At 40.1% G+C, this 26,711-nt stretch overlaps 2 protein-coding genes across 2 annotated transcripts in view; one reads left to right on the top strand and one right to left on the bottom strand.

Annotated features, from left to right (window-relative positions):
* The window catches only part of TRPC5 (transient receptor potential cation channel subfamily C member 5), a 164,090-nt gene that overhangs the window by 32,774 nt on the left and 104,605 nt on the right, over window positions 1–26,711 (top strand). The window contains exon 2 of the mRNA XM_043458785.1: window positions 7,585–8,106. Coding sequence (XP_043314720.1) covers window positions 7,585–8,106 — 522 coding nt within the window. The remainder of the gene's footprint in view (window positions 1–7,584; window positions 8,107–26,711) is intronic.
* TRPC5OS (TRPC5 opposite strand) lies at window positions 17,824–24,368 on the bottom strand. The gene is made up of 3 exons (XM_043458786.1): window positions 24,325–24,368; window positions 23,912–24,010; window positions 17,824–18,439 (listed from the first exon to the last, which is right to left on the bottom strand). The coding sequence occupies exon 3, from the start codon at window positions 18,145–18,147 to the stop codon at window positions 17,824–17,826; it is 324 nt and encodes a 107-aa protein (XP_043314721.1). The 5' UTR covers window positions 18,148–18,439; window positions 23,912–24,010; window positions 24,325–24,368.

Raw genomic sequence — 26,711 nt, 5'->3', positions numbered from 1 at the left:
TGTTGGGATTGTAGATTTGTTTATTGATGTAATAAATAGTTGGTGTTTTGCTGGTTGGAGGTCAAGTAGTATAATAGTTAACAGTACAGGCTTTGGAGCCAAACTGCCTGTGTCCAAGTTCTGGTCACCCTACTTCCTAGATATGTGACCTTGGACACGGTACTTAGCTTCTCCAAGGCTATTTCCTCAGGTGTAAAATGAGGATAATTATTATGCCTATAGCATAGAGCCATGCATGCATGTTGTTGCTCAGTCCAGTCCAACTCTGTGCAACCCTATAGATTGCAACCGACCAGGCTCTTCTGTCCACAGGATTTTCCAGGCAAGAATACTGGAGAAGGTTGCCAGGCCCTCCTCCATGGAATCTTCTTGACCCAGGGATGGAACCTGCCTCATGTTTCCTGCATTGGCAGATAGGTTCTTTACCACTAGCGCCACCTGGGAACCCCACAGCATAGAGCCATGGTGAGGACTAAATGAGATACTCCAGCATGGTGCCTAGCATATGGAAAGTGCTCAGTAACCAATAGCCATTAGAATTTATCTAAATTTAGCCATTTAGAATCATCAGGCTAATGCTGGCCATTTTTATATATATTATTTATTTTTAATATAAATATTGACTTTTTAAAAAACATTAGATGGATTCTGTGACATTGTCCCCAAATAAGTTTTGTCCATTTTAGTCTTCCAATCTATATACAATTTGGCCTTGAAATCAGCTGAGATGATCCAGAAAATTCCAATTATAATGGTTCTGTTTTTACCACAGTCTGGGAAACAAATTGTTTCCCATCTGATGCCAATGGCTGCTCCAAAGTAGCTCATGCATCACCACTACTTAGCTAACTGACCTTGTAGGTACAGCAGAGTGGGCAGCTGGTAATGTGACGTGATTAAATGCTAGTGTTCTTCATTTCTGAGTAATACAAGGAAATGAAATTCATTTTCAACAGTCCCTTGGACTGAAAAAGACTGAACATTGATTTTTAACTGGCATGTTAGGGTGAGGAGAAGGAGACCTAGCAGGTGGAAGAGAAGTATTGCAGTTTCACTAAATCCTGGAACAAGATGGGAGATTCATTTCCAACATGATGCTATCAGGCCAGCAGTGTGAGGAAGTGCCAATTTGAGAGGTTCAGCCTATGACCAGACAGCATTGTGGGTATGAATGAGGTGGCTCCTGATAAGGGGCTGCCCATTAATTACAAATGGGGGGTTTAATTTCAGAAGCCTGTGATAAACTCCAGCAAGGGCTCCTGCTTAAAGCTGGTAACAATAGGAATCAGAAATTCCAATTAGCAGATTGTGTCCAGTGATGAGGTTAATGGAAATGAATGTATCATTTGGGTCCCTTGAGAACAATAACCTTGCAAAAGTCCTAGCCAGTCCTGGGAGTGGGTAAAGTAGAGCATCAGCTGTTCCTCTGTTGTGTCCTCTGGCAATGGAATTTAGCTGAAAATATAAAGAAGCTGGCTTTTTCTCAGTGTGCACTGCACACTGCAAGTGTTTTGTGTGATGAGCTCTGAGCCGAGTGACTCTGTCTCATGCTCATTAATCCAGAAGTGTCCTAGACTATAACACCAGCTTCTCAACTGGAAGACCTAGGGCAAATCCAGGAGCAAACTCATTAGGGCCTGAAGGTAAAGCCCCAGGGAGATGCAGGCAATGTAACTGCTTTAGTGGCCATGCCCTAAGCCCACATCATTACAAATTTAAAAATTCAGTCCAGTCAGTTCATGTACCAGGTTTCATTAGAAGTACAGTTGTAGATAATATGAACCAAATCTAATTTCTTGGTGTGTTAATGTCCTTCTTCTTTCTCCCCCCACCCCTGCCCTTCTTCACCTTGTTAAAAAATACATGATTTTTAATGGGAAGCTCAAGATCATTCAGTATAATTTTGGAGTTCAAAGCGAAGGCAAAACTTGATAAAAATAAAATTCAATTTTCCACCTGACCTCAATCTGAACACAAAATGGCTGTTAAAGGATAATTTAAAAATAAAAAAGTTAAATCATGATCCTCATACAAATTTAAAGGTAGCACAAGTGGACACATGTCTAAGATTTTATTTAACTCATTAATTAGTGAGGAAACCAGGAAGTCAGAAGTCTGCAAACTATGCCCTGCAAGATAAATCCAGCCTGTCACCTGTTTTTATGAGTTAATTTTATGGAGTACAGCTACACCCATTAATTTGCATATTGCCTTTGGTTGCTCTCTTACTACAGTGGCAGAGTTGTAAGGTCCACAGACCCTAACATATTTACTATCTGTTTTTTTTACTAGGAAAAGTCACCCCGGATATAAGCCATTGGGAATGCTGAAAGAAATTTATAAACAGATGCAAAGAAATTTGCATATAAATGCACAGGTCAATTGCATTTTGCCAGGCAAAAATTATTTTCATTACAATTTACAGAGTTGTAAAATGAGTCAAAAACAACACAGATAATCCAGAAAATATAGTAGACCTGAGCTATTAGGTCAGTTATATAAACAGAAACTCAAGACTAGGGATCTAGGGAGAAATCTTGTTTTATGAACAGGTAGAGAAGAAGCTGGAAATCAGAAACTATCCAAAAAGGGAAAGTACCCTAGTGCAGAGCCTTAAAGATTGGCAGTTGGAATGGAGGCGGCTGAGGTTGGTTACTTGGGAGCTTCCGACCTTAGGCCTTGGTTGCTCTGGAAACTGGGGCAGGGCTGAAACTTGGGGAAGACCAATGGGTCCAGATGTAAATAAGCCAAGGTGGGCAGAGGTTAACCCCCACACTCTTGGTTTCAACTACTATTATAGGCTGAAAACTGTCACATGTACATTTTCAGCCCTGACCTTTTTCCTTCAACATTCATGCTACAGTTATACAATTCCCTGCAACTCTCCCAATAGGTATTTCATACTCAACATGTCTAAAACTGAACTTTCTTTAAACCTTAAACCTGTTTTTCCACCTGTATTCACTATCTCCAATGGTGACACCACCATTCAATCAGGCACGCAGTGCCGAACCTGACATCCTTGATTTCTGCTCCCTGCAGTATTACCTGACACATCCAATGAATATCTTAAAATCTCTTCTATCTCTGGAATCACTGTCTAGTTTAAGATCTTGCCATCTTTTCACCTGGTCTGTGGATATCTTTTAACTAGTCCTATCTTTCTGAAACTTATCCAGTGATTTGCTGGAGCTGGCTTATACCAGCTGGTAAGAATTGGTTGTGTGCATCTCTTCCCAACTCTATTTTCCAGGATGTCATATTGGTGGCTTGAAATTGGCCACAGCGGGAGTATTTACACCACAAAAATTGGCAAACACTATAAATCAAGATTTTTTAAAGTAGAAAGCTACTTGTTAAACATTTATCAGCACATACACCTCTGCCAATTCCCCACACTTTAGCCAAACTGATCTTTGTAAAACACTTGTTCAACCATGCTACTTTCCTGATTAAAACTCTTCAATGGCTCCCTATGGTCAACAGATCACATTAAGTTCCTTCTCATAGCATATGAGGCCTTTTTCTCTCCCATCCCTCCTTAGTCTCATAACTTCTCTGCTAGCTTAAAGGTCATACACTGGCTCACTCTGGCCTAAATTGCCTCATACATGCATTTTGTTTGGCCTGAACACTATCTTTAACTTTTTTGAGCCAACATTGAAGACTGTAGGAAAAGCTACCTCCAAATCCACATTTCTGACTTCTCTTGAAAAATTACACCAGCCCTTCATTCATGCATATGGGAGCAAGGAACGGAGCAGCAGATGCCCCCTTTGAGAGGGCACGTGCACCACAGCTCACCCATTTCTACCATTCACTCACACAAATTATGCACCTGCACCCTCACTTAGCTCTTAATTCTGTTACCTGTTATCTTTTTGGCCCTTGTTGCAGACCATATTACAAAGTCCTGATTATTATCAGAAACCTCTGATCCTAATTATAGACTCTCTCTATGTGGTTGTCCTGGTGATAATCCATGGTCCCTGCACAGTCTAGAGAGGGACGAGTAGCAGAATGAGAAGATGCAGAGGGGGGAAGAGGAGTAGAAATCTGTAGTCTTTGGATCAGAGGCTCCATCTTAAAGTAACAGCATTGTGAAAATGACAAGTGGGGATTGTCCTAGGTGTTTGTAACCTTAGGGTATTCATATAGAAAGTCATAGACTCATCCATATAGAGCCTATCTACTAACCTTCCTTAGAGTCTTAAAATATCTTCCTTCTTAGTGGAACATAGAAAGAAAAGACCCAAGGACACTAGCTCACATTGATTCCAATTGTGGGAGCCAGGCTTGTAAACAAAAGTCGGCTTCTTAATTTGAGAATAGGACTCTGAGTTTCCTTTTAGCTGAGTGCCTGCTGTATGTCTACTACTGTTCTAGATGCTATGGGAAAAACAAGAGCAGACTAAGATAGCTCTGCCTTTGGAAACCTCACAACCTTATTGAGGAAGCAAGAAACACATATATGAAATAAAGACAAATATAAGCCCACCTCAGAAGAGTGGTATCTTGAATGTAACCTAGTGTCCACAACATCTGGGTGGTCAATGAGGGATGGGATCAAGTTAAGGGGGAGATCTATGGAAGAAGTCAGGGCTTACAATGGCCCTTCACTAGCAGAGAAGTGGGGATCCACACAGGGGATCCCCCCAAGGATATACATACAGAGAGCAACAAATGAGGTGGGTGTGGCAATCTGTGAATGATAAGGCTGACTGGAGGAGAAAAGGCATTCTTGGTAGGAGGACATGGTTGGCCACTGCAGACCAATTTCTTTTGAAAAAATTTACTCTCTGGTGTTTTGTACCCAGAGAGACAAATGGATAATCAGAGGCTCTTTGTTGAGTGCCCAGTCAAAGACAATGGATTCAGATGGCTCTGGAAAGCACATCATACTCTAGGCATATACAGCAACCTTTCAGCTCCATGACACAAATGGGGCTAAGCATTATTCACAAGTACCATTGCGTGTCTTGGACAGGTCTGTCAGCATTGACATAAAGGAGAAGAAGGAACAAGAGTAAGAAAAGAAAGAGCAAGGATGTGGGTAGAGGGAGTGGATAGGAAGAACATTGTGAGAAGGAATAGACTCGTACCTCCAGTCTAACCCAGGGAATCCTGTGCTGCCAGCCATCTTCCCTCCACCCCCAACCTCCAGCCTTGAGATCATGACAGAGATTAAGAAATTCCCCTGTGCACCAAGGAGGGACAGATTCTGGGTCTGAGTTCCTTTCTTCCCCGGCAGTCTATGATACATGGCTCACTTGTCATCTCGCCCAATTCTAGGCTTTGTGCCGGTTGTTTGTGTTTACGTTCATTACTAGGCCCACTCAGACCTACTTCTTCCTTAGCCTGCAGGCTTATGTTAATTTCTGAGATTATTCTTTCCTGTGTCCAATTTACTTTATGAGCCAGTTGCTCACTTCCTGCTGTCTTGTTGGTAGCTGCTCCCTCTAAATGTTTAACAATGTTTACTTGCTGCTCTATCCAAGCAATTGATGACCAATGTGCAGCCAATTCTCGACTATTCAAAGGCTGATGCAACCACCCCATGAAGGAAACAGATTCCTGGCAAACTTCTCCACCACCTTTCTCCCACTCCCAGGTTTCTGTCCACTGCCCTGTTTGGGAAAGCCTCATCCAAGGTGGGAAGGAGGCAAAGATGATGAAACTTACAACTCATCTTTTTGTCAGTTTGCCAGCAACCATGGGTTTCCAAAATTATTTTTTTAAGAGTCAAAAGAAACTAGCAATTAAAATAGTATCTGTCTATTCTGTGAGAATCTCCATTATCCACATTCTTTTGTTCTCCGCAGTTAAACTGAGTATTTGGAGCTTTGCTTTTTAAAAAAAAATGTATTCAGATCAGTATTTTACAATCTCCTGGAATTTTATCCATGCTTTGCATCCTTAGACCCTCCACCCCTCCATGAAATGTTCTCAGACTATTCCAGTCCTCCTCATGGTCTAGATCCAGATTCTACCACACTGAGACTCTTCTGTTGGGTGTAGCATATCCCAAAAGGCATATTTTCAAGTTGAAAGATTTTTTTTAATTCATTGTACACTCACCCAGAAGTATATGATCATGAATACCCAAAGAACCCCATGCCTTTCACCTATAGCTGCTATTTATACCAGCATCACATCATGGACATACCAATTTTATCAGATGTCTTTTTGCAATTGCTACCATCCCACAGATGGTAAAGAATCTGCCTGCAATGCAGGAGGCCCAGGTTCAATCCCTGGGTTGGGAAGATCCTCTGGAGAAGGGAATGGCGACCCATTCCAGTATTCTTGCCTGAAAAATTCCATGGACAGAGGAGCCTGGAGGGCTACAGTTCATGGGGTAGCAAAGAATCAGACATGACTGAGCGGCTTTCACTTTCATCCCATCCCTCGAGCCTAGACGTCCTCATTTACAGAGTAATTCTTCCTGATAATAACAGATTCTCTCTATTTTGCTGGGATCTATAGGAAGCTGGAGGAACACTGTCTGGCCTTGGTCTTTGATCCACTCAAAGACCAGGGACACAAAGTCAGGGACACAATTTGGGAATGTCTTCTCTTCAGCCCCCAGGGCTTGATTTAGTGGCATAGTCTTTAAGATCACTGGTTGTCATTAACCTTTCAAACAAATATTTCTGCAGTCTCTACTGCTCATTTGGAATGAACACATACTCCTACTTACCAATTTATGTAAGTCTGATCTACCTAACCAAGTTCCAAGAAAAATGTCCTTCACTTCTCTGTGCATGCATGTGTATGCTAAATCACATCAGTCATGTCCAACTGTTTGTGACTCCATGGACACCATAACCCACCAGGCTCCTCTGTCCATGAGATTCTCCAGGCAAGAATATTGGAGTGGGTTGCCATGCCCTCCTCCAGGGGATCTTCCCAACCCAGGAATTGAACCCACATCTCTTACATCTCCTGCATTGGCAGGTGGCTTCTTTACCACTAGTGCCACCTAAGAAACCCCACTTCTCTGTACCATCTCTCATTGTGCCTCAGACAGAACTGGCATATTTTAAGAGCCAAGCTCTAGGGTCATGTTGTCTGAGGTTGAATCCTGGCTCTACATGTAAAGCTGAATAACCTTAGGTATGTTCTTTAAACTCTGTGTGCCTCAAATTCTTCATTTGGGAAGAATATTTACCTCATAAGGTTGTTGTGGGGGTTAAATGAGTAAATATATGCAAAGTATGCCTGTCATGTGTGTGTGTGTTAGTCACTCAGTTGTGTCCAACTCTTTGCAACCCTATGGACTGCAGCCTGCCAGGCTCATCTGTCTGTATAATTCATAGACAAGAATACTGGAGTGGGTTGCCATTCCCTTCCCCAGGGGATCGTCCCAGCTCAGGGGTCAAACCCAGGTCTCCTGCATTACAGGCAGATTCTTTACCATCTGAGCCACCAGGTAAGGATTTCACAACTAGCTATTATAAGAAGAACTGTCCGAAAAACTGGTGACCCAGTTCCTGAATCATTAACATTTGATGGGCTCTATGCTCCAAGCTTTAATCTTACACTTTTATGTGTTTTTTTTTTTTTTCATTTTCATGTACCTAGGTCCCCACTCTTATGATGGACACCCAATTCTCTGAGTTCACACCGGACATTACTCCCATCATGCTGGCTGCCCACACCAACAACTATGAAATCATCAAACTGCTTGTCCAAAAACGGGTCACTATTCCCCGGCCCCACCAGATTCGCTGCAACTGTGTGGAGTGTGTGTCCAGTTCAGAGGTAGACAGCCTGCGCCACTCCCGCTCCCGACTGAACATCTATAAAGCCCTGGCAAGTCCCTCACTCATCGCCTTATCAAGCGAGGACCCCATCCTAACTGCCTTCCGCCTGGGCTGGGAGCTCAAGGAGCTTAGCAAGGTGGAGAATGAGTTCAAGGCTGAGTACGAGGAGCTCTCCCAGCAGTGCAAGCTCTTTGCCAAAGACCTGCTGGACCAGGCTCGGAGCTCCCGGGAACTGGAGATCATCCTCAACCATCGAGATGACCACAGTGAAGAGCTTGACCCTCAAAAGTACCATGACCTAGCCAAACTGAAGGTGGCCATCAAATACCACCAGAAAGAGGTAAGCTGAGCTCTTCTCTGCTTTTGGAGAAGCTTAAGTTCTCCAGAGTTCAGAGTGGCAGAGCAAGAATGAGCATTGTCCTATTGCTTTGCTCTCCACCAAAAAAATGGTTAGACAGGCTTCAAAAACAGTGAGGTCCATATTTATCCAAGGCACATACAACCTCTGAGTATTTTCTTTATGGCCAGATAATCAGGGGAAAATCTGATTCTATGATGGGAAAGCACTCATTCATTCAACAAATAGTTATTCAGCACTATTTTAGGGGTTCAGGATACAGAAAACAAGCACAACCCTACCTTCATAGAACTTACAAGCTAGCAGTAGACAGTACGTAAATGATCATGTTAGTGAATATATACTTACAAACTAACATAAGGGCTCTGAGGAAGAACTTCTGAGAACACACAAAAAGGACCCTACCCTATATACTGGGACCAGGGCAACAGTCATCACAGAGGGCTCACTGTCTGCATGCTGGTAGTTGTTAACAGAACTAAGTCCTTGGCAGCCCTTTGGCAAGAAAACTGAGATCCACATTTGAAAGATGAAGTCACACTCAGAGTGTGTGGTTCTACAAAAGGCTGAGTACCATCTGTGATGGTGTGACTTCCAAACTGTTAGGGTTGACCTCTTTGAGGCAGGTCAGGTCAAGCAGATCACATCAGGAGATGCTTTGCTTTCCAGCTTGGCCACATTCACAGTCAAGCCAGTGCAGATCTTTGCCATCTTATCAAACAATTTGGGGAAGACTTCTAGCAGGCTTCATTTAGCTCTTTAAGGAGGAAGCATGGTAGAAAGAGCAGGGACTTTGTAACCAGAGCCGCTGAGGATGGAGTGGCCTTCAGCTCTATGACCTGAAGAAAGTCTTTCAAATTTCAGGACATTAGTTTTCTCGTAAAATGGAGGTGACAATTGTTCCTCCATTTCACAGGGCTATTGTGAAAATAAATCTACTTTAATGTCCAGTTCTCTCTCTCTTCCAATGGTTCCTGGAGTCAGATTCAACTGGGTTGAACCAAAAAGTGCTTATCTGAAGGGCAGTCAGTAGTCATCCCTTCATGCATCCGTGCTTTGAGGCAAATTACATGTGTGCTCACTTGGTCCCTTTCTCTCAGACAAGAAGAAAAGATACTCTCCCTCTGAAATGAGGCAGAGAACCAGGGTGATCTTGAAGGGAATAAGATATGACAAAAGAGCAACATGGAGATTGACAGCTGCACTGGGTGGGATAGTAAATGGATACACCCACCCCTGAGTCTCCTTATCCTGTTTTTGCAACTACTTGCTTTAAGTTATTTCGTTAAGCCTGAAGTGACTCAACCTCACTTTTCTCTTCCGAAAAACAGGATAATAGATTACTTACCTCCCTGGAGAAATATAAAGTTTAAGTAAAATAAAACAGGTAATGTACTCATGCATAGTACAAAATTCAGTATATATTAAGCATTCAATAAATATTATTATTAATTTTCATTGTTACACACTGTGTACCCATGGTATATGATCTGATTCTATGTACTAAAATTGTAGGTAATAGATATAGCAATGGCCATCCTCTCCCTTATCCCTCCCTCTCATTGCCCTACTATTGATATGAAATAGCAGTTGTCTGCTGTAAGGTCTAATTGGCTTTTCTTCACTTTTATATATGTATTTCCATTAATGATGTACATTACGGTTTCAGTGTAGTTTTCACTTTACATAAATTGCTATAATACTTTAAGAAGAAAAACCACAAGTACTTTTGGAGTACAAATTGCTTCCAGATGGCAAAAGGGATAGTGGGAATAGAAGTGTTAAAAACGGATATTGCAGAATATACCTAAAGGTTGCACTCCTTACCTCACTAGATAGCAGATAAACTTCATAATTTTAGGCCCTCATATGCCTGAAAATTAACAAAGCATTTTCAGTTTCATTACAACATTTTATCAATTTTGTATTGGTAGATCATCTCCCAACTATTTTATCACTTGATCCATTCTGCTCATATAATTATCTTCATTTGCCAATTTTAGTTACTTCTCCATTTGGAAACCGTTGTGATGACTTCCTCACTCTTCTGGGGATCTTCTTAGCATATGCCCATGGAATCACCCTTGGGTTCTACATTCACTGTCCTCCAGTCCTTATTAACCTTCTCATCATTTTTTTCCTCATTTTTCCCTTTTTCTTTTCTAAAACTTTGTCCCCTATATCCCTTATTTCATAATTTCCCTTATTACTATTAAATTATTACTGAATACCTCCATGTTTCTATACATTCATATTATATATTTCTCAACTATCCTTATACCAACCTGAATATGACAAAAGGTTACATTTCTTTTCGCTCTCTCAGTTAAGCATCAGAGAACCCAGAATTGTTCACAGGGTCTATTTGCTATGTACATTAAAGTAGAAAGTATCATTTGTTTACTTGTGGTAAAATATTCATAACATGAAATTTACCACTTTAACCAATTTTTAACTTTACAGTTCAGTGACATTAAGTACATTCAGATTGTTGTGCAATCATGACCATTACAAGTCAGTTTTTGAAGATGGACAAGTTTAGGGGTGTCTACTTTTTCTTTTGATAGTGAGCCCATAGAGAGTTTCATATTTTGCAGACCACATTAGTTTTCATTCATAACACTGGCAAAGTAGCATCTTTTAGCTATTAAAATTATGGATATTTAGCAGTAATACAAAGGTAATCCAAAAAGCACTGTATTTTTGCAAAGATAAACAATTTTAGGTCTGGTGATACTCGCCCATCATTGTGAATCAAATCAGTGAGAACTTTGGAATTTGATAGACTGAACTATATCAGTCAGAACATGTCAAACCGCAATTCAAGGTTTGCGGCAAATAAAGCAAGGATAGTGAGTGACTCTCAACTTCAATGTCAATGATATCATGAAAAATATACCCTCATAGAGTCATATAAACTCAAATATGGCCCAAAATTTAGTCCCATGGCCAGAGACTTCAGAATTTAGAATTTATATATTTGGCTCCACATTTTCAAAGGTAAGTTATCTTAACAATGGTCATAGATAAGTTTTACTTTGGTTTCTTTTCAAACTAAGTTACAAAAGCAGGGTAAGCTTGAGAATTCAGATATATTTTAAGGTTTGCACTCTAAAGACACTGCTTCCAGAATGTAAAACATGATTTATACTCAGCAAAATCTAGAAACCTCTTCTGAGTTATGATTTCCACTAAACAACTCCATAATCCTTCCCAATCTGTGAAATAAAGTTTTTTTTTTCTTAATCTGCAGTTCCATTGAGCCTCAAGTGAGTATAGTCTCTAATTGTTTTCTATTCAAATCCAATGTCTATTTTAAGACTGTATACTCTCACCTTGAACAAATCAGCAATGACTTTATTTTTGGGGTGCTTTTATAATTTCAAGTTTAGTGTGTTTCATAAGGAATACAGACCTGGTGAGCTACTGAGGTTCTAATAATTCAGGTGTCAGTGAGCACTTCATTCTTAAAAGCTTTTGATCTAAGGAAGAAGACTGATAAATTGGTTCAATAAATATCCATAATCTAGTCATTACAACAGTGAAACATACAGTGCTTAAGGCCACAAGCATAAAAAAGGTCATGGTCTTGATAATTTATCACATTATACACTACACTTGATCACCAATTTTCATCATACAAATTCTCCTTATGCAGAATGCGATGGACATAAATAAACGAATATAAACTTTACCCTTCTATTATATCTATAGCAAATGAAAATTCAGCTTTTTTAGGTTGTATGAAATTCCTCAAATTCCTTGGAGGCATATAGTTTATATATGCTTACTCATCAAGAAGAAAAATATATTCATATCTTAAGTGAGTCACCCTTCAGGGTCTGATGGAACACATTCACTTTGAGAGTTGCATGTTGCAAGTCCCCAAACAAATTCACATTTTTTTAAAGACCAGTTTTTCGAGATGACCTTGAGGCTCTGAAGAAGGCTAGACAAGAATTATCTCCCAGGACCAGAATTATTCAAAGGAGAGACAACCTCTAAATGGGAATGGGACAACTGAGCTAAAAGAGAAATTTTGTCTTCTTTTTCATACTTGATTCCATGCTTGATTCCAGTTGGACCATGGTGAGTCTATCTTTAAGAACAGGTAGGTTACTTCTCAGTCTCTATATTCAAGAATAGGAAAAAGCAGATCTACCACTTCTCCACTTTGTAGTGTCATGCCTGCTGACACCTTGTTCAGTCTTCTTTCAAAGCATGCTGTGGTTCCAAGAGGGCAGAAATTCCAAGTATTAATGGAAATTTTCTCAACACGTGGAGGTATTATAAGGGAAAAAGTACCCAAAGATAAGCCTGCTTACATCAAAAGTTTCAAACAGAAAATATGTTTCTATGTCTCTTAAACCTGGAGCCAAAAAAGCTTTATTTAAAAAAAATGATTTTTTTCTCTATAAAATGAGGTGTAACACAACTGATTTTCCAAAACTGGAAATTAGGAGTTGCCAACAGTAAAAATTGAGAAGATAATGGTTTCAAGAAAGGCCAGTTTCCCCAAGTTTAACTAAGAATAAAACTATTTTAAAATGATTAGTATTACCAGAATTTATCATCTAGAGACATGTGTATTCATGTGTTTTAAACAACACATTTTGTCAATGGCATCTTTGATTAAAGGAATCTGAAACACTGAAGTTGTGTTTCCTGTGACTGCCTGGTCTACTTTATATGAATACTTGTGTTAAACTAAACAATACCTCTGGAGATGCTTTCAGCATTTTACTAGGGTCATTAAGATGGAACTGTGACAAGGGGTAGAGAGTTCAATGGTTTTCCTTACCTTGCTAAAATGCAGTTTCATTCTTCAGGGGTATAAATGGAGATCACCTTCAAAAACTATTACCCTGAAGAGATTTGACCCTTGAGACCGACAGTTGTATATCTGTCAATACAAATAACTCCCAAGTAATGTCAGGAACTAGAGGTTATTTTTTCTTTTTGGACAATTTTGTTGATTGGTTGGTTAATTGGTTTGTGAGCTAAGGGTTATATTGTTAGGAGAAAAACAAGTTTTAAATGTGATCTGGAGGAAGGTGCTTTGCTGTGCTTAGTCACTCAGTTGTGTCCGACTCTTTGTGACCCCATGGACTGTAGCCCGCCAGGCTCCTCTGTCCATGAGGATTCTCCAGGCAAGAATACTGGAGTGGGTTGCCATGCCCTCCTCCAGGGCACCTGGAGGGATAGGAGCCTTGAGAAAATAAGAAGTATACCCTAGAGAAAATGGCTAAATATCTCTAGTGTATTAAGATATGATTGTCCATACAAGAATAGTCAGCTTTGATGTAAAAAATGAATCTAGTTGGATAGTAGTGGGTTAATAATGCACAGAGTTACATAACTCCCTTGGGAACAAAATCTTAGCCTTAAATGGAATATAATTCACTATTTCTTGAAAGGCTGCTTTTTCATTGTTGTTTTTTCCCTCATTACTATTCCTAGCAGCACTGAGTAGACTCCCAAGAAGAATTTAATTTGGTGAAGAAAAAGCTCAAAAAACTGAAACAAAAACTTATTCTAACTATAACAGTATATTTACTGACATCCAGTGAAATGAGACAGAGAAGGCAAAGGCAACCCACTCCAGTACTCTTGCCTGGAAAATCCCATGGACGGAGGAGCCTGGTAGGCTGCAGTCCACAGGGTCGCTAAGAGTCGGGCACGACTGAGCGACTTCACTTTCACTTTTCACTTTCATGCATTGGAGAATGAAATGGCAACCCACTCCACTGTTCTTGCCTGGAGAATCCCAGGGACAGGGGAGCCTGGTGGGCTGCCATCTATGGGGTCGCACAGAGTCGGACATGGCTGAAGTGACTTAGCAGCAGCAGCAGCAGTGAAATGAGAAAGCTCTAATCTCTTTGAAAATGAATGTAAAACTACTGGATAATCTTTACATGTCACATAGACTTTTAGGTATTTTCATATAGACATTTTGTAACTCTTCCTAAAAAGTCCTGATTTCATATACTCTTTCCCATTGTCAGATATATCAACCAAAACTTTGAAAAATGTATCATTTTATGTGTTCCTTATCATTGAAGGTAGGCAGAAAAGTTATTACAACTATCATTTCACAAACAAGAAAGGACTATATTTCAGAGATTTGTTGAGGACTATCTGACAAAGCCACCATAAACAGCTGCATTCATACTAAGCTGCTTCAGTCGTGTCCAACTCTGCAACACTATGAACTGTACCGCACCAGGCTCCTCTGTCCATGGGATTCTCCAGGCAAAAATACTGGAGCAGGTTGCCATTTCCTTCTCCAGGGGATCTTCCCAACCCAGGGATTGAACCCGTATCTCTCGTGTCTCCTGCATTTGCATACAGGTTCTTTACTACTAGCACCACCTGGGAAGCCCAAAGAGCTGCATAACTGTTGACAACTTGTTACTTATTCTCTCTCCCGAAAATATCTTCCCTACTAGTTCTTATTCTTAAGTATGTTCTTACTTCTTACTCTTATTTCTTATCACTATTAACTTTAATTCTAATTCTGCCCCATAAGAGCAAACATACTTAATACAACAATCCGTTGCTTGGAGCAGGGTTGAAAAAAAAGTGAGTCTCTCAGTTGTGTCCAATTCTTTGTGACCCCATGGAGCCTGCCAGGTTCCTCTGTTCATGGAATTCTCCAAACTAGAATACTGGAGTGGGTAGCCGTTGCCTCCCTCCAAGGGAACATAGGGATTCAACTCAGGTTTCTCGTATTGCATGCGGATTCTTTACCATCTTGAGCCACCAGGGAAGCCCACATCTTAACACATATAATCACACAACCAAAGCAAACATTGCAGTATATTTTTATCTAATCTTGAGGTGCCATTGTGGTATAATCTTTCCAGGTGACCCATGTAGCCAGGAGGCTAGACAGTTCCACATATTACAAGGTTGTAGCAGCTTCTTGTTTGATACTTAAGGACCATGTTTGACTATTGTTTTATAGGCTGGTTCAAGCTTTATCTTGTTTCAATGTCTGGAGTAGTCTCACAGATTTCACTTGATGTATTTTGATGACTTGCCTGAGTAAGTATGCTTGATTGTGTTCTTTCATTACAACTAACAATTTTAACAGGCTCACACTAATCTGCTGTGGAATCATCATAAAGTTCATATTCCAAAGTTCTACTTGGAAGAATAGCTACCCTTCAGTATCGATCATACTTGAGGAGCACCAGGTCTTTCCATTTATAGTTAAATTGCTCACCAAAAAAAATTCATAGCAGATTGATGGTCTCTCCTTGGATATGTTTCCTGATCTTGTGCAAGTATTCATGCCTTAAGATTTACTGTGACACAAAATTATAGCCCAATTTTCTAAAGTCGAAATTTCTAGTGGAGAGTGTATCTCTTCCCTGACTGTTTCTAAGTCTTTGATTAAAGCATAGATTCTATCTTTTAGCTTCTATTCAGTTCCTCTCTTATTCTTCTTCTTGGTTGCTACATATATAGATTTCCTTATTTAACTCTAATCACTAATTTTTCCTTATAAAACTGCTCTTATTGGAATGGTGGGGATAAATGGCTACTTCTTGCTTTCCCACTGTTCTATTTAGGTTAATGTGGCAGAGTTCCATTGCACTGCATCTGTTATTTCCCATGTTGGACTCAGTGTATAGAGTCACCTACTCCGGGCAAGTAAGGCTCAGTTTGTCCAGTTATTGCAACAGAATAGCCCCTCAATCTGCTGTCTGGTATGGTTTGTAATTATCCACAGTAACTGCTTGTAATATAACTTTTATTTCTCCTCTTTGTGTCTTTTATCACCCCTCTAAGTCTCCTGGATCCTTATTTACTCTATCAATCTTTCCACATAGCAGTCTACTGTGAAACTTTCTCATACTGTTATATTTCATTAGCTCCCTAATTCTTCTAATTTTCAAAATAGTCTCTAAAAAAATACAACAAGCTTGTGGATATTAAAAAAAAAAAACAGAAGTAGACTCACAAATATAGAATTGTTACCAGTGGAGAGACAGGGGAAGGGAGGGGCAAGATGGGGCAGAGGAGTAATATGTACTAACTATTAGGAATAAGATAAGCTACAAGCATATATTGTACAACACGAGGAATATAGCCAGTATTTTATAATAATTATAAGATGAAGTGTGTGTGTGTGTGTGTGTGTGTGTGTGTTCAGTCACTCAGTCATGTCCAACTCTTTACAACCCCATGAATTGTAGCCTGCCAGGCTCCTTTGTCCATGGAATTTCCCAGGCAAGAATACTGGAGCAGGTTGCCCTTTCTTACTCCAGAGGATCTTCCTGATCCAGGGATCAAACCCAGGTCTCCTGCACTGGCAGGCAGATTTTTTACCATGGCACTACCTAGGATACCCTAAATGGAGCATAACTTTTAAAAATTGGGAATCACTATATTGTATACCTATAGGTGTACATTTTGTTTCAGTTTATTATTGCTCCCATTTCTCAGTAAAGGTTTCCATGTCAAAGTTGCAGCAGTTTCCCTTATAATAAGCCTATCAGCTATTCATTATAAATGCAGTTATATCCAAGAAAGTACACTTTTATCCGCTTCTACTTATGGACCATCATCTCTAAACCTATGCCTCAAGTGTCTGACTTTTCCATAGGTGAACACTCCTCGTTAGGGCTTTAACCAGCCCTTCTAGTACTAGTACTTCTCTCTTGTTATTTGGTGTAACTTGACATTTCCATTTGAGGAACAGTGTTGCAGAGTAGTTGTGATGTGGGTCAGCATTTGAGGGAACAGTCAGTACTGCATTGGAACTTCCTGGCCTCAGCTTTTTCAAAGGTGTCTTCCTGGCAAGAGTTATCTGTAAACCTTTCTGAAGTTTTATTCTCTCTTAGATAGCTATTTTCTCAGACTTTTTTTCTCCCAGGCCGGTATAGCATCCTTTAGCTAACACATTCTGTCTGAATGGCCTAGTAAGCAGTTATATTTTTTCAAGTAAAAGTGCCACAATACTGGGATTCCCTGATAGCTCAGTTAGTAAAGAATCCGCCTGCAATGCAGGAGACCCTGGCTCCATCCCTGGGTCGGGAAGATCCGCTGGAGAAGGGATAGGCTACCCACTCCAGTATTCTTGGGCTTCCCTTGTGGCTCAGCTGGTAAAGAATCTGCCTGCAATGCAGATGAACTGTGTTCGATCCCTGAGTTGGGAAGATCCCCTGAAGAAGGGAACAGCTACCCACTCCAATATTCTGACCTGGAGAATTCCATGGACTGGGGTCGCAAAGAGTCGGACACAACTGAGTGACTTTCACTCATTCATTGTCTTGTTAGTGTGAATACATTCACTGTAATGCCACCCTAGGGAATATTCCCCTTTTAGTTTCCATTCATTGTAGAAACTGGGTCCCAAGATGTGAGAGAGTTCATCAGGTCTTCACTCTATTGTTACATAAGGGGATTCTTTTCTTTGCTGTTGTTTGCTCCTATTATCAGGAACCCAAGCAAGAGAACAAGTAAAGACAGAGCCACATGCTAAAGTCAGAGCTTTTTACACAAATACAGAGAGAAAAGAGACCACCCTCTGCCGGAAGTAAATAAAATATTAACTTGTGCTATAAAAGATTAGTAATGAAACTGCAGAACTAGGAGAAAAACTTTTATTGATAACATTCAGAAAACTCTGAATATATTTAAAACAGATAAATGAACAGTTCTCACATGTTGGTGGGGGTACATGAGGTCTTAGCCATTTCTTAACTCGTTGTTAACACTACTGAGTTGTTGTTCATATAATTCACCCATTTCTAACATAACTTGATCTACATCAAAGAGTAGGTCTTCATCTTCTCTTGGTGTCAGTATTAATTCTAAGTCTGGGAGATGAGCAAGGTCTGGTAGTGGAGCTTCCTCAGAAAAAAAAGCATCTTCTTCTGCTTCATCATTTTGCTCCATACAAGGAACCTGTTCTTGTGAGATCAACTGTAAAAGCTCTTCAGCTATTCGTATTAACTGGGCTACACAGTCAATAAGTCCACCAATAAGTACAGGGGCTGACGCAGACTCCATGCCTCTACGCTTTCTTCAGTAAGTAAAATATTACTAAAAGCTATAGTAAATGGGTTCTTGGTGACACTGGATCCTGTGGGGCTGGCAGTGGTTGGTTTGGTTGAGAAATGAAGCTGTTGATATGATTACAATGATGATCAATGAGGCCTGTGGTCCTACAGTACTTTCTGATAAAGTTGGTGAACCTCCCGCAAGATTTACGTATGGTACTCTTGTCTGTATCAGTAGTGAACTGCTATTATAATGACCATCAGACAGATTGTCACAGCCAAGAGAAAACAGCAAAGCAGATCTAATCATAGAAAAGAGAAATATAAAGTTAGTATCCTTGAGTTTTTATCCATCATACAGGTTCTGGCTATAGGATAAGGTTGAAAGGGTGCCGCTAGCTATTGTTCCTCCTTTTTGGATGGCCTTACGAGGCTCTACTACTCATAGTCCCCTTTATACTTTTCATGGTTGTTAGTGCTTCTTATGGGATATGAGAACAAAGTGAGCACAGGCAGTCTATCTTTCTTGAACATCTCTATTGAGGAAGATACATATACTAAGTCTTTTAATTAATTATGTTTTTCTTAGTACTTTTTCTCTTATTGACATTTATATCTGGTGCTGCTAAATTCTGTGTTTTTAATAATCCATTCATTAAAGTTTTTGATTGCCCCTGTAGTCTGGGGAATTTATGGCAAATTGAAGTCCCACATTCTCTTTTTCCAAATTTTATATAACTTCTGTTATAAGATTTGTTCTTTGGTCATTTCCTATCACTGCCACTATTCCATATCTAGCTGTTATTTCTCCCAAATTTATCTAAAGCCATGGTCATACTATTCTCATCTGTATGTCTTATATACTCTACAAACCCTATTCCTAAGTTTATACTTCTTCAAGGTAATATTCTTTGTTTAGAAATCTAGAGAACAGCCCAATATAATCTACCTATCACATTTGTCCGACTCTTTGCGACCCCATGGACTGTAGTCTGCCAGGCTCTTCTGTCCATGGAATACTCCAGGCCAGAATACTGGAGTGGGGAGCTATTCCTTTCTCCAGGGGATCTTCCCAACCCATGGACCAAACCCAAGTCTCCTGCACTGCAGGCAGATTCTCTACCATCTGAGCCACCAGGGAAGCCCTTACCAACCTCTGCTCCCCTTAAAAATGAGTTTGTTGAGACTGCAACAAACTTTTGTTTTGTTGAGAATGCAACAAACAAATTTAGTAATTTGACATAGCTCATATTGCTTATGCGTTTGTTTGATTCATAGGTTTTGTTTTTTACACTCTCTCCTCTGCCTACTTAGAATGTTCATGTCCACATGCCCTGAGGTTTCACATGCCCAATCTGCAACCTTAAATTGAACTGACAAGGGGCCTGATTTGAGATTTGGAGTTCCCAAGACTGTAGAATCTGTATTAGTTTTTTTCTTGGGGGGGGGGCAGTCAGATTGTCTCCTCTCTTATTCTAAGTAGATTATTCTATCTTTCCATTCTGATGAGCTGGCACATGCCCTACATGACTTGATAAATTCCTTTCATTGACTTATTTTCATATCTCCTTTCACCAGATTGTTTTTCCTGCAGTAGGACAGTCTGTAATTTTCTATTAGAATATATATCTCTGGTCCACAGCTGATCAGTATAGCTATGTACTTTTGGCCAGTTGTTTTCTTGGGCATATATACATATTAAATTTCTAGCTACCAGTCCTGCAAATTGGTATGGTTTCCTCTCTCCAGCTTCAGTCAAGTTTTTTTCTAGTGGAGAATATTAGGAAGCAGCCATCCATGTCACTCTTTTAGGATACTGCATAATCTGTCTTTGCCCTGTTTCCAGCAGTTCTGACCACAGTGGAGCCCAGCAAGCCTCAGACTTTACCCCAGCTACTTGAACTCCTAAAGCCTTCCTTTATTGAAGTAAAGCAAGTCATCAGCCAGATGGTCTGTGAAGTTCACATGGAGCTTGCTGGTTTCCACAGTGCATGGTTTGACCTACTCAATTACATAGTATCTTCACCTAGCATAAGTCCTGTCAGAACCACACATTTTTTTAATCCAAAATCCTGACAGTAGCCATAGGGTTTTCCCTGGTGATGAGGGTCTTCACTGTGATACCCAGAAGACACGATTTTGGTTGGAGGCAACTTTCCATCTGAAGTAGGGGAGAATGGGTATTAGACACATGGCAGTTTAACCCACAAGAAATCTCTGCTTTGTGAAAGGAAATAATGGGAAAAATCATAAAAGTAATTTGGTATAAGTGTAGAGCATGAATCAGGTCATGAGAAGAAAGATACAGAAATAAAGTGTATTAAATACTACTAGAGAGCCCCATCACCTTTTTCAAAGGAAGCAATAACCTACTATGGTGCCCAGAGCCCAAGGGCACAAGAGGGTGACAGGAACGTACTCACACAAAACCTATTTAATGCCTGGCTTCCCTTTCACCCAGTTTCTTTTCTCAGCTTCTTTACCTCCCCCTAGGACTCTTTTTAAATTAATGCTCTTAGCCAACACACCTCATTTAATCACCTATGTGTTTCATTCTATTTCATTCTCTCTGTATTGCCATCTTTCACTATTCTTTCACATCTTTTCTTCCATCTATCTTGAAACTGGTCAAAATTTAGAAACAAATTATAGTCAATTTATCAAATAGGTATCCTGTTTATAGAGTTTTTTATAACACAATCTAAGTGTAAAAAGCAGAGAGGTAGAACATTTCATATGTTGCTATTTTATAAAGACAAATGAAAAGTAGAAGTGTTAGTCACTCAGTCATGTCCAACTCTGTGACCCCATGGGCTGTCACCCACCAGGCTCCTCTATCTATGGGATTCTCCAGGCAAGAATACTGCAGTGGGTTGCCCTGCCCTCCTCCAGGGGATCTTCTCAAACCAGGGATTGAACCTACGTCACTTATGTCTCCTGCATTGGCAGGCAGGTTCTTTACCACTAGTGCCACCTGGGAAGCCCCCTCCAGAAGAATACTGGAGTGGGTTGCCATTTCCTTCTCCAGGGGATCTTTCCAACCCAGGGATTGAATACAGCTCTCCCACATTGCAGGCAGACTCTACCAACTAAGCCACCAGGGAAGCCCTTTTATAAACTATCTGGGATTCTCCAGGCCAGAATACTGGAGTGGGTAGCCGTTCCCTTCTCCAGGGGATCTTCCCAACCCAGGGATCAAACCCAGGTCTCCCACATTGCAGGCTGATTCTTTACCAATTGAGCCACCAGGGAAGCCCAAGAATACTGGAGTGGGTAGCCTATCCCTTCTCCAGTGGATCTTCCTGACCCAGGAATCGAACTGGGGTCTGCATTGCAGGCAGATTCTTTACCAGCTGAGCTACCAGGGAAGCCCAAAGACAAATGAAGTTACCTATTATTTATGTAACCCTTGATTTATTTTTTCTGTCTCATGGTTACCTTTGATGGGAAAAAATTTCCCAACCTAGCCTTAATCCTGTTGACCACTATGTTAGCTAATCCACAATTTCTATATTCAAAGCATCTTGGAACCTAGAAGCTGGGGATGTGGGGAGGGAGGGCAGGGAGGGTGTTGAGAAACTGCCAAATACTGCAGTGCTAAGAATAGTAACAGCATAGCATCAGCTTATTCCAGTTATGATCATTTCTGAAGCAACCCCTGATCCTAAGGTGTTTGCCTAACAGTGTATTTTGGGTAGTTTGCACCTAGTCCCAACTCATCGTAAGGACCATCTTATTAGCTGTTACTTCTGCCTAGCATCCCATTCCCTTAGAAAAAAATGGTTTCTTGTCATTCTGGTCGCAGCTTAAATATCATCTCTAATTTCTGACCCTCCAACCTGAAAAAGCCTCTTAACCATCCCTTACTCATTATGCATACAGCACATTTTTATATTCTAGCACCTATAATCACTTCAAATTTTTTTGTTTATTCATTTGTTTTTCTGTCTCTCACCCCTTCCCACATTTAGACTAAAATGGAGTTTCATGAAATTAGGAAGCTTGACTTTTCTGTTTTCTGCAAAATAGAAAGAGTGACTGCCACATAGGTAACCACTAAGTGTTGTTAAAGAAAGGCAAGGAAGAAGGGAGGGAGGGACAACTTTTAACTCTTTCATTCAGTAGATATTATCAAGTTTCAAATATGTATGAATAGCAGGGGTACAAAGATAAACCAATTCATCAAAACACATGGTTAATAAATGAGCAAGCAATGCACAGACTGAAAATATTCACAAAACATATATCTGACAAAGAACTTGTAACCATGACATATAAAGAGCTTCAACAATTCAAAAAAATAAAAAGACATGTATGACAAAAACCACTACAATATTGTAAAGTAATTAGCCTCCAACTAATAAAAATAAATGAAAAAAGAAGAAAAAGAATTTTTAAAATGGGCAAAAGAGTTTAACAAACATTTCACAAAGGAAGAAAAATAGCTAATAAGCACAAGAAAATATATTCCATATCTTAGTCATCAGGGAAATGCAAATTAACATCACAATGAAATACCACAACACACTCACTAGACTAGCTACAATCAAAGACTAATAACACCAAATGTTGACGGAGATGTAGAGCAACTGGAATTCTCACCCACTGCTTGTGGGAATGTGAAAGGATACAACCCCTTTGAAAACCTCTTGCAGTTTCTTATAAAACTAGGCAAGCATGTATCCAATCCCAGAAACTCCATTCTGAGGTATTTATCCAAGAGAAATGAAAGTTCACAAAAAGACTTTTTAAAAGAATGGTTATAGCCAGCTTTATGCATGGTAACCAAAAATAGCGGAAAGAACCCAGATGTCAATCAAAAGGAGACTGGATCAACTGTGGTTTATTCATACAACGTTATACTAATCAGCAATAAAAGGAAAGCCACTGCTGCTAGGGATAAAAATATGGATGGATATCAAAAACATCATACTTTATGAAAGAAGCCAGACCCAAAAGAATATATATTGTATGATTCTATTCATATGTAATTCTAGAAAATGCAAAATGGTCTATGGTGGAAAAATAAAAATAGCAATTGCATCTGGGGAGTGGAAACTGACTGGAAGAAGCAAAAGAGAACTTTTTGAGGTGATGGGTTATATAACATTATGCATTTTTCAAAACTCACTGAATGGTACTCTTAATATCTGTACATGTCACTATATGTAAATTTTACTTGCCCCCAAAAAGTAATCAAGCATAATCCCCAATCTCAAAAACTATATATCAGATGAGATGGCATGCCCATAAATATTCTAATAAATGTTCACATTTATTAAAGACCTATTACACTTCAGGTACTTTTTTTTTTCTATTAGTACATTTAATCCTCTCAATAACTCTGTGAAGTTACACATGGAAAAACTGAGGAACAGAGAAATCAAGTAACTTTCCCACAGTCACATGGTAAGTAAAGATACTGAATTGGAAGTCAGCCCAGGTCTGATTCCTAAAGTCTCATGCCAGAGAGTACAAATTCAGGTGCCTACAGGAGGAAAATACACCTTATTCTGACACCTTATCGATGTCAGATCCAGCACTGACATCTCATTCTAAGCAAGAATAGAACTCAGAGAGGATGTTAATATCATTTCCCATCCCTGAAAACTGGCTGAATTCCAAGTTGACTGTGAGTTCTAAGGCAGAAGGATGGAGAGAGCCACATCAGTCCACAGCAATCCCCATTATCTGTGACAGGAATGCTGTGTCCATTTTATTAATACCTGCCCTTCCACTGACCTACTGAATTGGCCCACTCATAAACTACTCACCAGCGATTCAGTCAAGATGGGTGAGAGGGCCAAGGTTATGCCAACCAAATGTTCACTGGACTTTCACGTTCAAGTGGGATGTGAACGCTCTCGCCACAACTAAAAACAATGACAAAACAACAAAAGATAAACTGCAAAATTAGTAAGTTTTTTTAAATACCTGCAATCTATAGAAACAAGGACAAGATGAACTAAAATTTCAGAGGTAAAGAGTCGTTCCTAAGTGAGCGATAATCACCGACTTTTTTTCTTCACTGAGACATTTGCTAATTCCGTGTACAAGTCAAAGATGAGGCTTGGCACTGAGGCAGAGGGATTCTACTGAGGAAAATGAGAAATCTGCATAAATTTGGAGGCTAACATACTGGATTGGAAATTTGAGAAGCCTGAAATGCTGGGCTAATCTTCCTTACCTGAGTTAGCCGAGTTTGGTGGCTATTGCGCGCGGAAGTAAAACCTCCCAAGTCTCGAGGTACTTCAGTGGCAAATTATCGCGAGAAGGGAGGAGCCTCCCACAGATAACTCTGCTGGTCTCTGCCTCAAATGTTAGGTAGATTTTGAAGTTGCGAGGGCATGGGGAGGCTCACTTGAGTTAATAAGCTCAAAACCATCCCCAGAAGGCACAAAGTGATTCTAAAATGTATAAGGATATATATAAAGGGCTTGAAGTGAAGTCGCTCAGTCATGACCGACTCTTTGCGACCCCATCAGCTGTAGTCTACCAAGCTTCTCCATCCATGGGATTTTCCAGGCAAAGAGTACCGGAGTGGATTGCCATTTCCTTCTCCAGGGGATCTTCCCGACCCAGGGATCGAACCCAGCCCTCCCACATTGCAGGCAGAAGCTTTACTCTCTGAGCAACCAGGGAAGCCATAAAGGGCTTAGTATAGCCAAAACATCTTAAAGCAGAACAAAATTGGAGGACATATACTATCAGATACTAAAGTTAGCTAGCTATGCAGCTCCAGTTATTTGACAGCATGGTACTAATATAAGAACAAACAAATCAGTGTAACATGACTATTACCTCACATTGGACATATGACTACTAACAATAATTTGAAACGGACTATAGACCTAATTGGGACTTCCCTGGTGGCTCAGACGGTAAAGTGTCTGCCTACAATGTGAGAGACCCGGGTTCGATCCCTGGGTCAGGAAGATCCTCTGGAGAAGGAAATGGCAACCCACTCCAGTACTCTTGCCTGGAAAATCCTGTGGATGGAGGAGCCTGGTAGTCTACAATACATGGGGTCGCAAAGAGTCGGACACGACTGATCGACTAAGCTTTCAATCTTTCATAGACCTAAATGTGAAAGGTAAATCTTCTAGATCAAGCCATTGACAAATATCTTCATGATCTTCAGTAAAGATTTCTTACTCTACACAAAAAGCATTAACTAGGAAAGAAGATTGATCAATGGTTTTCATTAAAATTAAGACTTCCCAGTGGTGCTAGTGGTAAAGAACCCGCCTGCCAACGCAGGAGACATAAGAGACATGGGTTCGATCCCTGGGTCGGGAAGATCCCCTGGGGAAGAAAATGGCAACCCACTCCATTATTCTTGCCTGGAGAATCCTATGGGCAGAGGAGCCTGGCAGGTTACAGTCCAGTCCGTGGGGTCGCAAAGAGTCAGACGCAATTGAAGTGACTTAGCACGCACAAGAACTTCCATTTATCAAAGTGAAAGTGAAAGTCGATCAGTCGTGTCCGACTCTTTGTGACCCGTTTATCAAAAGACACTTTAAGAGGGTGAAAAGGCTAACCACAGACTGGGAGAGAATATTCACAAAACATATATTTAACAAGGGACTTGTATCAAGTATATACATTTATTTTAAACTTCTTCAAATCAATAGTAAAAAAAAAATGACAATGCAATTTTTAAAAATGTTAAAAATGGAACAAAGAATTGAATGGCACTTCACAGATGAGAACTTTTAAATGGCCTTCAAGCATATTAATAGATTTTCATCATTATTGGATATTCGGAAAATGCAAATTAAACTGACAGCCAAGACACACAAATCCCCACCAGAATAGCTAAAATTGAAAAGCAACAACAACAACAACAAAAACTGACAATACCAAGCATTGAGAAGAACATGGAGCAACTAGAACTCTCATACATTGTTGGTGAAAATGTTAACTTGTACAACTTCCTTGGAACTGTTGGGCAGTATCTATTAAAACTAAACATGCCTCTCTTGAACAACCTTGTCATTCTACTCCTAAATATATAAAATAAAAGATTACTACTGTCCACAAAAATGCACGAACAAGAAAGTTGAAAGAAGTCAGATGCCTTAAAGTACATACTGTATAATTCTATTTACATGAACTTTAAGAACAGGCAAATGAATCTGTAGAACAAAAGTGAATGTAGTGATTACCTCTGAGTGGGGGTGGGCTTTTGACTGAGAAGAAATATGGGGAAGCCTTCTGCAATGCTGGAAATGTTCTGTTGATAAAAGCATTCAGCTGTACAAAATAATTGATGCACTTCACCTTATATATGCTATATTTTACAAAATTGTTATTTTAAATTTAGGGTTTCCTTCCTATAAAATCAGTAAAGACAGCAAGACAGTAATGAGAGTCTTGCCAGGATTCGGAGAGCCAGTCATCATAGCCAATAGAAATGGAATGAAGGGGCTCCCCAAGTGGCTCAGTGGCGAAGAATCTGACTGCCAATGCAGGGGACACAGGTTTAACTGGGAAGATCCCACATACCATGGAGCAACTAGGCCTGAGTGCCACAAGTATTGAGCCTGGGTTCTAGAGCCTGGGAACCACAAC

This window comes from Cervus canadensis, chromosome X, assembly GCF_019320065.1.
Source record: "Cervus canadensis isolate Bull #8, Minnesota chromosome X, ASM1932006v1, whole genome shotgun sequence".
NCBI classification, from domain to species: domain Eukaryota; kingdom Metazoa; phylum Chordata; class Mammalia; order Artiodactyla; family Cervidae; genus Cervus; species Cervus canadensis.
This window is presented reverse-complemented; position numbering and strand designations above follow the sequence as displayed.

Coding starts and splice junctions, on each gene's coding strand:
- TRPC5OS (XM_043458786.1), bottom strand. CDS start 18,147: ATGGAGTCTGCGTCAGCCCCTGTACTTATTGGTGGACTTATTGACTGT.